A 14,269-nucleotide genomic window follows, 5' to 3' on the forward strand; every position below is an offset into this window, starting at 1 on the left:
TAGGGATCACCCCCAGCATTCTAAGGCACTACAATATTCCAGTTCAGTAGTGATAAAACCACAATAGTTTTGCTCCAATAGCGATCAAACAATTCCTATCCTGGGCTAACTGTATTTTTTACAATAAAAATAATTGTTAATAATAAAATAATTTGAACTATTTGTTTTAATTCTCTCAAGCAGAGTATGGAGAGCTCCAGCGAGTCCCAACTGGGGTTCTGGGGAAGTTTCCCTTTAACCTGTTCCCGCTGATGTGGCACATATATGCGTCCCTATGCAAACACTTCTCTGTGCTGAGAACGCGCGTCCAGCACAGACACTGGCGGGGACCGGAAAGCTCCCAATGCATGCTAGTAATCAGGGCCTTTCCAATCATGTGACTGCTGTGACAGCCAATCACAGTGGTCACATGACCCAAATTCCCACCTACACCTAACGGCATTTAAAAGCTATTAAAGGCCCAGGAGGTGGCAGCAGAAAGGGGTTAAAAGAATTCACAGACTCCAAATAAAAGCTTTAAAGGAGTCATGTGACCTGACAAAGTCACTACATCTATCTGGCAATTTTCTTTATTGTCTATTTACCAGAGGCCCAGACTCCCTATTGGAGTAGTTGGTTCAGAGTTCCAGGTTGGAGACATCTCCGCCTATTGATGCCCACATAGCAGCGTTCCTCTGGAATAGTTCCGCCAGGTTCTTACATCACATCTGCTCCCGGCAATCATCACTTCTGGTGTGACGGCCCGAGTATGAGAACTTTGGAGGTCGCCGGCTTCCTTACTCTCTGAGTTATTCCCATTGTCATCACCAGAAATGTTCCCTTCTCTTGACATACACCGGGCACTGGAGCCACCCACACATGCAACCATGGATACCCACATGTGCCTTATCCTCCATGGACTATACTGGTGATATGTGGACATTCAATTATGACGTTATGGATTCTATTGATATTATTGGATTCAATTGTTTTCATGTTACGCCTGACTCTTCTTGAACTTTCCTATATGGACCACATTTCCCTCATTGCAATATATAGGGCTCTGGCTCTCCTTTAAAGCTCTTTTGTTTCTTTTCCCATACATGTACATAAGGACAGTGAGCAGCCTTGTCCCAGCCAGTCCTTGTCTCTTCCTAAACAGGTTTTTTGTGGCAGTGATTGAGCCCCCCTACTCTGTGTTTTCCAATGACTACAGATAGGCTACTTTTAAAATAAGAAAGGCCTGCACAGACTCCTTGGAAGAAATCTAGGAACCAAAAGGTGAAAGAAACCCTCCCTCCATATAAACTAGAATCCAAGTAGCCAAGAACAATGAACGAATCTGCTTTGGGGTACAGGTTGCTCCCCATGAGTCAGGGAGTAGGAAGAAAAATCAGTGCCCTGTCTTATTCACATTTTCTAAAGAAAACTGGTGGATATTTTTCCAGCAGCCAATACTTTGCTACCAGAGTGATTTTTCTTAGCTTTGATTCTCCACCAATTTCTCCTTAGAAAACCTGAATTAGACAGAATCCCGATATTTCATCTTATGCAGCTTCTGCAGCCCTGAAGAAGAGGGAGCAGCCTGACACCAAAGCACATTGGCCTGCAAAAGACCACCACAAAGGAAAATATCTCCAATCACTCTCCGGGAAGATTTCCTAATGAATCCTCATGTTTTATAACCTACCTGTTAGATTTCCTTGTTGTATTCCATATTTACAGTAACAGCCAGGAACTCCGTCCACAATTCTACATTCCTCATCCGGAGCGCAGTCCACCCCTGAGCAGCTATATTTGGATTCTGGAAGAGAAGGAACACAAAGAATGTTTTATAAACTGAAAGAAAAGACAGCACATAAGAATTATACATACTGTATTATATATATATATAATTGTACACAAGAAGACAACACACTGAATGATGCTTTGTGTCAGTACTTACCTGTACAATAGGCGAAGTTGCAGCCTAGTGTATTCTGTAGTTTATACACATAAAATCCTCCCGGACACATTTTCACAGAAATATTATAGGGCTGTGTGCAGCACCCATCATACCAGTTGGAACAAAATGTACGATTCACAATGCCGTCACTGACTGTAGGGTGGGAGCCGTTCATCCAAATGGGGATAGTAGTCCCACAGCTCAATTGTGGTACGCAGTGCTCAGGGATTTGCTGGTCATATGTTCCTTTAAACCGATACCAGCCAGACATGTCATTGTCACAATGACACCAGTCATCCCAGTCATTATAATTATATGTATTAGAAGTACTGCGCCAGGGGTCATTGAGTATGGTGTACTTGGAGCAAGGGTCAATACAGGAATAGGATCCAATGGTCTTAACGCATTCTTCATTAGAGTGACATGGAGTTCCTTGTTGGCATTCATTGATCTCACAGTGCTTTCCATTTCCATAATATCCATAGGGACAAGTACAGTCATAGGTTCCATAATTATAATTTGTACATATAGCTACTGGATCACAGTCATTCCGAGATTTGTCCGCACACTCATCAATATCAACACAGCCAAATCCTTCTTTATACTCAAACCCGGAGTCACAATTACAGGTGTAAGATCCGGCAGTGTTCACACAGTAACCATAACCATTATGATTACAATTCTGGGTGTAATAATCCTGACATTCATCAATATCAGTACAAGATTTTCCATCTCCAGCAAATCCCACTTTACATGTGCACTCCCCGTATCCTCCAAATTCTGAACAAGTGGCATCTGGGTGGCAGTCAGAATCAGAACAAGTTCCTAAAATGAGAAAAAAGTTATAATTTTATATCCACAGTGGATCCAGAGGAAGGCAAAAAACACAGCAAAGTATGATACAATTTGCTCCTGCAGGGGAAAAAATTCCTTCCTGATCCCCCGAGAGGCAATCGGATATTCCCTGGATCCACTTTATCTATAAATGTTATATCCAGTTATATTCTGTGTATCCAAGAAAGCATCCAGGACTTTCCTACAGCAATCCACTGAGCTGGCCACAACTAACTTGTGAGGGAGTCTATTCCACATTCTCACAGCTCTTACTGTGAAGAAACCTTTCCGTGTTTGGAGATTACATTTCTTTTCCTCCAGACGTAAAGAGCGCCCCCTTGTCCTCTGTGATGACCTCAGCGGGAATAACTACACCAAGTTCACAATATGAACCACTGATGGATTTATACATGGAGATCATATCCCCCCTTATGTATTATACATGGAGATCATATCCCCCCCTTATGTATTATACATGGTGATCATATCCCCCCTTATGTATTATTCATGGAGATCATATCCCCCTTATGTATTATACATGGAGATCATATCCCCCTTATGTATTATACATGGAGATCATATCCCCCCCTTATGTATTATACATGGAGATCATACCCCCCCCTTATGTATTATACATGGAGATCATATCCCCCCTTATGTATTATACATGGAGATCATATCCCCCCTTATGTATTATACATGGAGATCATATCCCCCTTATGTATTATACATGGAGATCATATCCCCCTTATGTATTATACATGGAGATCATATCCCCCTCTTATGTATTATACATGGAGTTCATATCCCCCCTTATGTATTATACATGGAGATCATATCCCCCCTTATGTATTATACATGGAGTTCATATCCCCCCTTATGTATTATACATGGAGATCATATCCCCCCTTATGTATTATACATGGAGATCATATCCCCCCTTATGTATTATACATGGAGATCATATCCCCCCTTATGTATTATACATGGAGATCATATCCCCCCTTATGTATTATACATGGAGATCATATCCCCCTTATGTATTATACATGGAGATCATATCCCCCCTTATGTATTATACATGGTGATCATATCACCCCTTATGTATTATACATGGAGATCATATCCCCCTTATGTATTATACATGGTGATCATATCCCCCCTTATGTATTATACATGGAGATCATATCCCCCTTATGTATTATACATAGAGATCATATCCCCCTTATGTATTATACATGGAGATCATATCCCCCCTTATGTATTATACATGGAGATCATATCCCCCTTATGTATTATACATGGAGATCATATCCCCCCTTATGTATTATACATGGAGATCATATCCCCCCTTATGTATTATACATGGTGATCATATCCCCCCTTATGTATTATACATGGAGATCATATCCCCCCTTATGTATTATATATGGTGATCATATCCCCCCTTATGTATTATACATGGAGAACATATCCCCCCCTTATGTATTATACATGGTGATCATATCCCCCCTTTTGTATTATACATGGAGATCATATCACCCCCTTATGTATTATACATGGAGATCATATACCCCCTTATGTATTATACATGGAGATCATATCCCCCCCTTTTGTATTATACATGGAGATCATATACCCCTTATGTATTATACATGGAGATCATATCCCCCTTATGTATTATACATGGAGATCATATCCCACCTTATGTATTATACATGGTGATCATATCCCCCCCTTATGTATTATACATGGAGATCATATCCCCCCTTATGTATTATACATGGAGATCATATCCCCCCTTATGTATTATACATGGAGATCATATCCCCCCTTATGTATTATACATGGAGATCATATCCCCCCTTATGTATTATACATGGAGATCATATCCCCCCTTATGTATTATACATGGAGATCATATCCCCCTTATGTATTATACATGGAGATCATATCCCCCCTTATATATTATACATGGAGATCATATCCCCCCTTATGTATTATACATGGAGATCATATCCCCCCTTATGTATTATACATGGTGATCATATCCCCTTATGTATTATACATGGAGATCATATCCCCCCTTATGTATTATACATGGAGATCATATCCCCCCTTATGTATTATACATGGAGATCATATCCCCCCTTATGTATTATACATGGAGATCATATCCCCCCTTATGTATTATACATGGAGATCATATCCCCCCTTATGTATTGTACATGGAGATCATATCCCCCCTTATGTATTATACATGGAGATCATATCCCCCTTATGTATTATACATGGAGATCATATCCGCCCCCTTATGTATTATACATGGTGATCATATCCCCCCTTTTGTATTATACATGGAGATCATATCCCCCCCTTATGTATTATACATGGAGATCATATCCCCCTTTATGTATTATACATAGAGATCATATCCCCCCTTATGTATTATACATGGAGATCATATCCCCCCTTATGTATTGTACATGGAGATCATATCCCCCTTATGTATTATACATGGAGATCATATCCCCCTTATGTATTATACATGGAGATCATATCCCCCTTATGTATTATACATGGTGATCATATCCCCCTTATGTATTATACATGGAGATCATATCCCCCTTATGTATTGTACATGGTGATCATATCCCCCCTTATGTATTATACATGGAGATCATATCCCCCTTATGTATTATACATGGAGATCATATCCCCCCTTATGTATTATACATGGAGATCATATCCCCCCTTATGTATTATACATGGAGATCATATCCCCCCTTATGTATTATACATGGAGATCATATCCCCCCTTATGTATTATACATGGAGATCAAATCCCCCTTATGTATTATACATGGTGATCATATCCCCCTTATGTATTATACATGAAGATCATATCCCCCTTATGTATTATACATGGAGATCATATCCCCCCTTATGTATTATACATGGAGATCATATCCCCCCTTATGTATTATACATGGAGATCATATCCCCCCTTATGTATTATACATGGTGATCATATCCCCCCTTATGTATTATACATGGAGATCATATCCCCCTTATGTATTATACATGGAGATCATATCCCCCCTTATGTATTATACATGGAGATCATATCCCCCCTTATGTATTATACATGGAGATCATATCCCCCCTTATGTATTATACATGGAGATCATATCCCCCTTATGTATTATATATGGAGATCATATCCCCCTTATGTATTATACATGGAGATCATATCCCCCCTTATGTATTATACATGGAGATCATATCCCCCCTTATGTATTATACATGGAGATCCTATCCCCCCCTTATGTATTATACATGGAGATCATATCCCCCCTTATGTATTATACATGGAGATCATATCCCCCCTTATGTATTATACATGGAGATCATATCCCCCCTTATGTATTATACATGGAGATCATATCCCCCTTATGTATTACACATGGAGATCATATCCCCCCTTATGTATTATACATGGAGATCATATCCCCCCTTATGTATTATACATGGTGATCATATCCCCCAGGGGGTCCGGGGAGAGCGGATATAGTGAATGCGGAGTCCGGGGAGAGGGGATATAGTGAATGCGGAGTCCGGGGAGAGTGGATATAGTGAATGCAGGGTCCGGGGAGAGTGGATATAGTGAATGCGGGGTCCGGGGAGAGCGGATATAGTGAATGCAGGGTCCGAGGAGAGCGGATATAGTGAATGTGGGGTCCGGGGAGAGCGGATACAGTGAATGCAGGGTCCGGGGAGAGCGGATATAGTGAATGCGGGGTCCGGGGAGAGCGGATATAGTGAATGCGGGGTCCGGGGAGAGCGGATATAGTGAATATGGGGTCCGGGGAGAGAGGATATAGTGAATGCGGGGTCCGGGGAGAGCGGATATAGTGAATGCGGGGTCCGGGGAGAGCGGATATAGTGAATGCGGGGTCCGGGGAGACAAGATATAGTGAATGCGGGGTCCGGGGAGAGCGGATATAGTGAATGCGGGGTCCGGGGAGAGCGGATATAGTGAATGCGGGTTCCGGGGAGACCAGATATAGTGAATGCGGGGTCCGGGGAGAGCGGATATAGTGAATGCGGGGTCCAGGGATAGAGTGGATACAGGGTCTTTGGAGACCAGAAACAAAACAAATTCATTCCGAATGCAACAAAACTAAATTAGTAACTAAACAAATTGATCGGAAACTAAACCCATATTCCCATTCTGCACGTCTAATTCCATCCACAGACCAGCAATCTCTACACATAACACAAAGATAACAGAACTGTAATATTTACAATAATATAATATATATCGATCTTACCTGATTTGTCCGACTCTACAAAAAAAAGTAAAAAAGAAGAACATTAGATTTCATTTCTTGGCACACATCTGTTGCAATCAGCAAATCATCATTCCTGATAAAGTGACATTTTCTGACAACAATCATTATACAGAACTTGTTTACAATCTGCCAACAATACATCGCCCACATTTCACTCTACAGGATGCTTTAGAAACATATATTCAGTGATCGGTGTATTCAGTGATCGGTGTATTCAGTGATCGGTGTATTCAGTGATCGGTATATTCAGTGATCGGTGTATTCAGTGATCGGTGTATTCAGTGATCGGTGTATTCAGTGATCGGTATATTCAGTGATCGGTGTATTCAGTGATCGGTATATTCAGTGATCGGTGTATTCAGTGATCGGTGTATTCAGTGATCAGTGTATTCAGTGATCGGTGTATTCAGTGATCAGTATATTCAGTGATCGGTGTATTCAGTGATCAGTGTCTTCAGTGATCGGTGTATTCAGTGATCGGTATATTCAGTGATCGGTGTATTCAGTGATCAGTATATTCAGTGATCGGTGTATTCAGTGATCGGTGTATTCAGTGATCGGTGTATTCAGTGATCGGTGTATTCAGTGATCGGTATATTCAGTGATCGGTGTATTCAGTGATCGGTGTATTCAGTGATCGGTGTATTCAGTGATCGGTGTATTCAGTGATCGGTATATTCAGTGATCGGTATATTCAGTGATCGGTGTATTTAGAGATCGGTGTATTCAGTGATCGGTATATTCAGTGATCGGTATATTCAGTGATCGGTATATTCAGTGATCGGTGTATTTAGAGATCGGTGTATTCAGTGATCGGTATATTCAGTGATCGGTGTATTCAGTGATCGGTGTATTCAGTGATCGGTGTATTCAGTGATCGGTGTATTCAGTGATCTGTATATTCAGTGATCTATATATTCAGTGATCGGTGTATTCAGTGATCGGTATATTCAGTGATCGGTGTATTCAGTGATCGGTATATTCAGTGATCGGTGTATTCAGTGATCGGTGTATTCAGTGATCGGTGTATTCAGTGATCGGTGTATTCAGTGATCGGTGTATTCAGTGATCGGTGTATTCAGTGATCGGTATATTCAGTGATTGGTGTATTCAGTGATCGGTATATTCAGTGATCGGTGCATTCAGTGATCGGTGTATTCAGTGATCGGTGTATTCAGTGATCGGTGTATTCAGTGATCGGTATATTCAGTGATCGGTATATTCAGTCTGTGAGGATTTCCTTCCACAGAATCGAAGATAATAAGTAGGTAAGTTACAGTGGAATTTGAGAAGTTTGAACATTACCAGCAGTGGAAAAACCAGGACTTGTTTCAGTGGGAACCTCGGGGAACACATACCTCCAGCACTGAATGTATGTCAATGGCAAGTGATTCTGGGGTGTGCTGGAGGGTCTGTTGATGCTAGTGGGGGATCTATGTTTTCTGAGGAGGTATAATTTTGCTGATGATGGGGTGACCCCGCCCCCTTGTGATGTCATCACAGTATTTAAGAATTGTTACCCCGGCTCAGCTGTCAGATGGTAGGAGCTGGAGTGGAGAGCGGAGCTTTTATTTTTTTATTTTTGGGGGTTGGCGGTGGTGGCGGACATCATGATTGATGTTTGATCTACTTTGGGGGACTTTTTTTATTTTTGTTTTTATTAAAAGACTTGTCAAGGTCAGTTTCCTGTCTTTTTTTTACAAAATTTTTTTTTTTGTGAATGGTTAGCGGTGCTATGTACCCCATACTCATTCACATGAGGGGGGAGGGCGATTCCAATAAGCCCCCAGTTCGCAAACCTCTACAACCACGCTTGTCCCCCCCTCCTTACCTGCCAAACAGTATAGATTTTGAGGGGACCCCTCACGCCATTTAAAAAATATATTGGTGTGGGTGTTCCCCTCAAATTCCATACCAGACCCAAAGAGCTTTGTATGGACGGGAGGGGGGACTCCACACCAATTTATTTCAGTGTTTTAATCGTCAGGTAATGTCGACAATTCTTTCGACATTCGGCTGTCAGTGGTTAACCTGACCTACAGCTAAAACATGAATGAATGTCTCATACTAAAATTCCGCGTGACTTCATCATAGAACTCATGCCGGATTGGATAGCTGAGCGGTATCTTACCTCATACTCAGATGCAGGAAGATACCGCTCAGTAATTTGCTGTTCGAAGTTCGCGGTTGAGCTTTCGATAAGTTCAAATATTCAACCATGAACTGAACAGGGGGGTGTTCAGACCATCACTACCAGGGGCGGACTGACCATTTGGAAACTTGGGTGCTGCCCAAGGGCCCTGGGTCAGTAGGGGGCCCCATGAGATGCCCCTGGTACCTTTTTCATAGGCTTTTTTGAGTTTGGGCAAGGACACAGGGGCCCCATGATCCCCTATTGCCCTGGGGGCCCCATGAGTTGTCAGTCCGCCCCTGATCACTACTTCATTCCTTTTCACTCAACCACAGTGGGGAGAGATGGTGTCTGGGAGGGGCATCACAACAAAAAAGATTGGCTCAATAGAGGTCACATGGCTTCCAGAAGACATTTGGGAATCTGAACTGCCAAAAAACAGCAAAATCTAGATTTATATATGTCCTGGATTTAGCACATCCATGAAATCTGGTGTGAATTTAACATTATCCAACTATCAAGAATAATTCTATTAGACAAGTCTTAGAAGAGGACCTGTCAGAGTCAGAAATATTCATATACACCGAAATGATAGAACTTACCAGTAAATCCCAATATTTGAACAGAAAGTGATAAATTCCCCTGAGCGTTCAGAGTCCAGGATCCTGCAGCCGGACTTTTTACCAAATGGGAACTTAGAAAACCAAGATCATAGTAGTAATAGTAATATAAGTAATTGTAATAGTAATAGTAATAGCTGTAATATCCATAGTAGTACTTATATGTTGGATTTTTTTCAAATGTAAATGTGTTTCCTAAAAAAATGAAGGAAAAACAAATAGATACAATTTAAATACATTTAGATATTGACAACAAGGCGAATAAATAAATTTTGTTATCAAACATTTGTAAGTGTAATATTCAAACAATATCATTCAGTTTGGGGGGGAGGGGCGGCGTGCAGGCAGATTCAATTTTTCAATGGTTGAAGATTTTCAGATAAAAGCTTCTAGCGGTTGTAGCAATTGTACGTACATAGATGGATGCAGTCATCCATCTTGCTCAAGACCCTCCATCTTGTATCTCTCTCTCCCTCCAATCCCCCTCCCTCAGGAATGTGGTCTGTGTATATGCTGAGTTCAAAAGACATCAGGCCCAGCTGGAGAGCTTCATGGTTATAAACCCCAATTAGCCTGGGCCCAGTATGTCTTTGAGACTCTTGCTCTGAAGCTAGTCGTAAAGCCATAAACCAGTCCTTCACTGGACTTTAAACGCATTCCGGGATAGCCGTAAAATAGGCATCACATTTAAAACCCACTTTTCCATATAATTTCATATCTGGAGATATGAAAGACTTACAAGGAAACCAGGCATATATTCAGATTGGTCACTTTAATACAAGTCACCTGATATCTTACACCCCTAGTTGAAGTCTACAGGAGAGCAGAAAGCAATATAGTTCTAGCTGGAATAGTGAGATATGGCATGTTTGATATCTAGACGTTCAGCAGATGATTCTGCATATTAATCTACTAGTGGCTAGGCTGCTACATGTCCCTAGGGAAGGTTATTGACCATGGTATAACTTGGGAGGGATTTGGTCATAGCCTGAGTTCCCGCCTAAAACGCCCCTCCCCAAATGAGGCGATTGGTTCTCTGCTGTAAGGAGACACCCTGCTGAGTTCCTAGAAAAGAGGTTGTCAGGTTTGGAGAAGTTAAGTTGAAGAGATCTCCCTTTTAACACCAGGAACCAACTTTGGGAGATAAGGCACCCTTTTGCTCTGACCCTTGAAGCTGCTTAAACCAAGGCTGATGGCAAGTATTCTACCTCTCTAAATTTCTTTCTGTTATCTCTCTGTTGTGGTATTGCTCTCTGTATTTATATATATATATATATATATTGGCTACATCTTTGTCTGTAAATATTTTTATTGCACCCTTTTGACCTTTTTAGTAATAAATCCTATTATCTGAAAAGTGTTGAATTGTTTCTAAAGCTCTTCAATGCAAACTAAGAATCCCTGTCTCTGAAGAGCTCTACTGTGTGTTTTTAAACCTCTATATACATCTGCCTGCGGGGACAGTGTGTATATAGACGATTATTCAAACATCACAGTGTTATTGCTAATATTGGCAAGTTTCCTCCTTTTCTCTACAAAAATGCGGTGGTGGCATGTGAAGGGTTAATTGCGTAATTAACCTGACCCAGTAACAATCGCTCTCAGGCTGCAGATACATAGATTGTGGTCCATTAGCTGGAAAATCTTTGTGCAGAGTGCAGCTGAGCGTGGCATTGTTACGCACGTGGCAGCGTGGTTTTAGATTTGCTAGTCCTTCGGTCATGAGTTGGTGAGAAGGGCTGGGGGTCTGACGCCGCGACCGCCAGAGCGGTGGACATCCAATCCCAACAAATTCTACAATTTCCTCTACATGTATGTATTGATTTCATGCCATCCACAAAATATTATCTCCATAGTAACACCAAGCTGGGTACATGCCTTACCTATGACATATTAATAATATATAATAGTAACAATCTACAGTTGCAAGAAAAAGTATGTGAACCCCTTGGGATTACGTGGAGTTTTGCATGAATTGGGCATAAAATGTGCTCTGAACGTCATCTAAGTCACAACAATAGAAGAACACAGTCTGCTGAACATAATACTACACAAACATTAGATGTTGCCATGGTTTAATTGCACATAACATGTAAACATTCACAGTGCAGGGAGGAAAAAGTATGTGAACCTTTGGACTTAATAACTGGTTGACCCTCCTTTGGCAGCAATAACCTCAACCAAACGTTTCTTGTGGTTACAGATCAGACCTGCACAACGATCTGGAGTAATTTTGGGCCACTCTTCACAAAACTGTTTCAGTGTAGCAATATTCTTAGGATGTCTGGTATGATTCGCTCTCTTAAGGTCATGCCACAGCATTTCAATCGGGTTGAGGTCAGGACTCTGACTGGGCCACTCCAGAAGGCGTATTCTGTGCTGTTGCAGCCATTGTTTTGTTGAATGACTTGTATGCTTTGGGTCATTGTCCTGTTGCATCACCCATCCTCTGCGGAGCTTCAGTTGGCGGACAGATGGTCGTACGTTTTCCTGCAAAATGTCTTGATAAACTCTGGAATTCATTTTCCCATCAATGACAACAATCCGTCCAGGCCCTGAGGCAGCAAAGCAGCCCCAAACCATGATGCTCCCTCCGCCATGTTTTACAGTGGGGATGAGGTTTTGATGTTGGTGTGCTGGGCCTTTTTTTCTCCACACATAGTGTTGTGTGTTCTTCTCAAACAACTCAATCTTGGTTTCATCTGTCCACAGTATATTTTGCCAGTAGTGCTGTGGAACATCCAGGTGCTCTTTTGCAAACTTCAAACGTGCTGCAATATTCTTTTTGGACAGCAATGGCTTCCTCCGTGGTGTCCTCCCATGTACTCCATTCTTGTTTAATGTTTTCCTTATTGTAGATGTGTCAACAAAAATGTTAGCATGTGCCAGAGATTTCTGAAGGTCTTTAGCTGACACTCTGGGATTCTTCTTTACCTCATGCAGCATTCTGCGCTGTTCTCTTGCAGTCATTTTTACAGGACGACCACGCCTAGGGAGAGTAGCAACAGTGCTAAACTTTATCCATTTGTAGACATTCTGTCTTACCGTGGACACATGAACATCAAGGCTTTTGGAGATACTTTTGTAACCCTTTCCAGCTTCATGCAAGTCAAAAATTCTTGATCGTAGGTCTTCTGAGAGCTCTTTTCTGCGAGGCATGGTTCACATCAGACTGTGCTTCTTGAAACCAGTAAACCCAAAACAGGTGTGTGTTTTTTAAGGGCAGGACAGCTGTCAGCAACACATCCAATATCATCACACTGATTGGAGTCAAGGTTGGCTCACTCCTGGCTCCAATTAGCTCTGGGAGAAGTCATTAAGCTAGGGCCTCACATACTTTTTCCTCCCTGCACTGTGAATGTTTACATGTTATGTGCAATTAAACCATGGCAACATCTAATGTTTGTGTAGTATTATGTTCAGCAGACTGTGTTCTTCTATTGTTGTGACTTAGATGACGTTCAGAGCACATTTTATGCCCAATTCATGCAAAACTCCACGTAATCCCAAGGGGTTCACATACTTTTTCTTGCAACTGTATATATTGTTTGCAGTGTACTAGAAGTGTTTTTGTGGGTAATGTCTTGTAACAGAGACAAGCTTGCTAATCAAAATGATTAAATGGACACTTAGGGCTCCTTTGTGCTTTCCCAACATTCTGCAGACCAGAATATGGAGAAAGGCACAGAGATTTTACCACGGTCCTAATATATTCAGAGCTTCTCCAAGTACCTGCATTGTAATACAAGGAATATAGGGCACACCAGCCTAGTACATTACCTGGGAAGTAACTTTATTATTACAAAAGAAGATATATACTCACAAAAAATATGTTAACAAAACGATATCAAAGTCCAAAGCCGATTGGTCACCCAATCAACTCCCAAATGTGAGAGGACCCTAAAAATTGCTGACACGTTTTGGGGGGTGATCCCCTCTTCATCAGAGCCAATCTTGTATGTTGCAATAGCAGTCTTAATAGCGTCACTTGATGTTGAATGGACTCCTCCCATCAAGGGGTGGGAGCAATGATCCAAACACTATACAGCTGTCAACACCCTTGACATACACCAGGTTATATTCTAAATGGTCCAGTGCATGCTTTGATAATGGAATGGAAAAGTATAATAAAAAGTATTTATGCCTCCACTAATAATATGCACAATCATATTCCTTTCACATAAAACAAAAAACTGTATACAATGATATATGTACATCCTTACTGAACAAGGATAGCATAGACACATCCTCGACCTATAACTAATGGGGGTCCCTCCATGTATAGGAAATAAGAATAATAATAGAGGTGCAGAACACAGGGCTTGGTGTATATTCTATAAAAAAGTGTCATGGATCACCCAGTAGGGTGCAGAGCATCTCCTGGAAGGCATACCATCCAAAAACC

The 14,269-nt window shown here is 41.3% G+C and overlaps 1 protein-coding gene across 1 annotated transcript in view; it reads right to left on the reverse strand.

Annotated features, from left to right (window-relative positions):
- LOC149470716 (uromodulin-like) overlaps positions 1-14,269 on the reverse strand; it is a 61,607-nt gene that overhangs the window by 16,693 nt on the left and 30,645 nt on the right. Inside the window, exons 8-11 of the mRNA XM_089661673.1 lie at positions 9,847-10,059; positions 7,093-7,107; positions 1,925-2,749; positions 1,670-1,783 (exon numbers count right to left, since the gene is read on the reverse strand). Of these exons, the coding sequence (XP_089517799.1) occupies positions 1,670-1,783; positions 1,925-2,749; positions 7,093-7,107; positions 9,847-10,059 (1,167 nt within the window). The remainder of the gene's footprint in view (positions 1-1,669; positions 1,784-1,924; positions 2,750-7,092; positions 7,108-9,846; positions 10,060-14,269) is intronic.

This window comes from Staurois parvus, unplaced genomic scaffold, assembly GCF_062004578.1.
Source record: "Staurois parvus isolate SC_StPar_1 unplaced genomic scaffold, SC_StPar_1.0 ptg000034l, whole genome shotgun sequence".
NCBI classification, from domain to species: Eukaryota; Metazoa; Chordata; class Amphibia; order Anura; family Ranidae; genus Staurois; species Staurois parvus.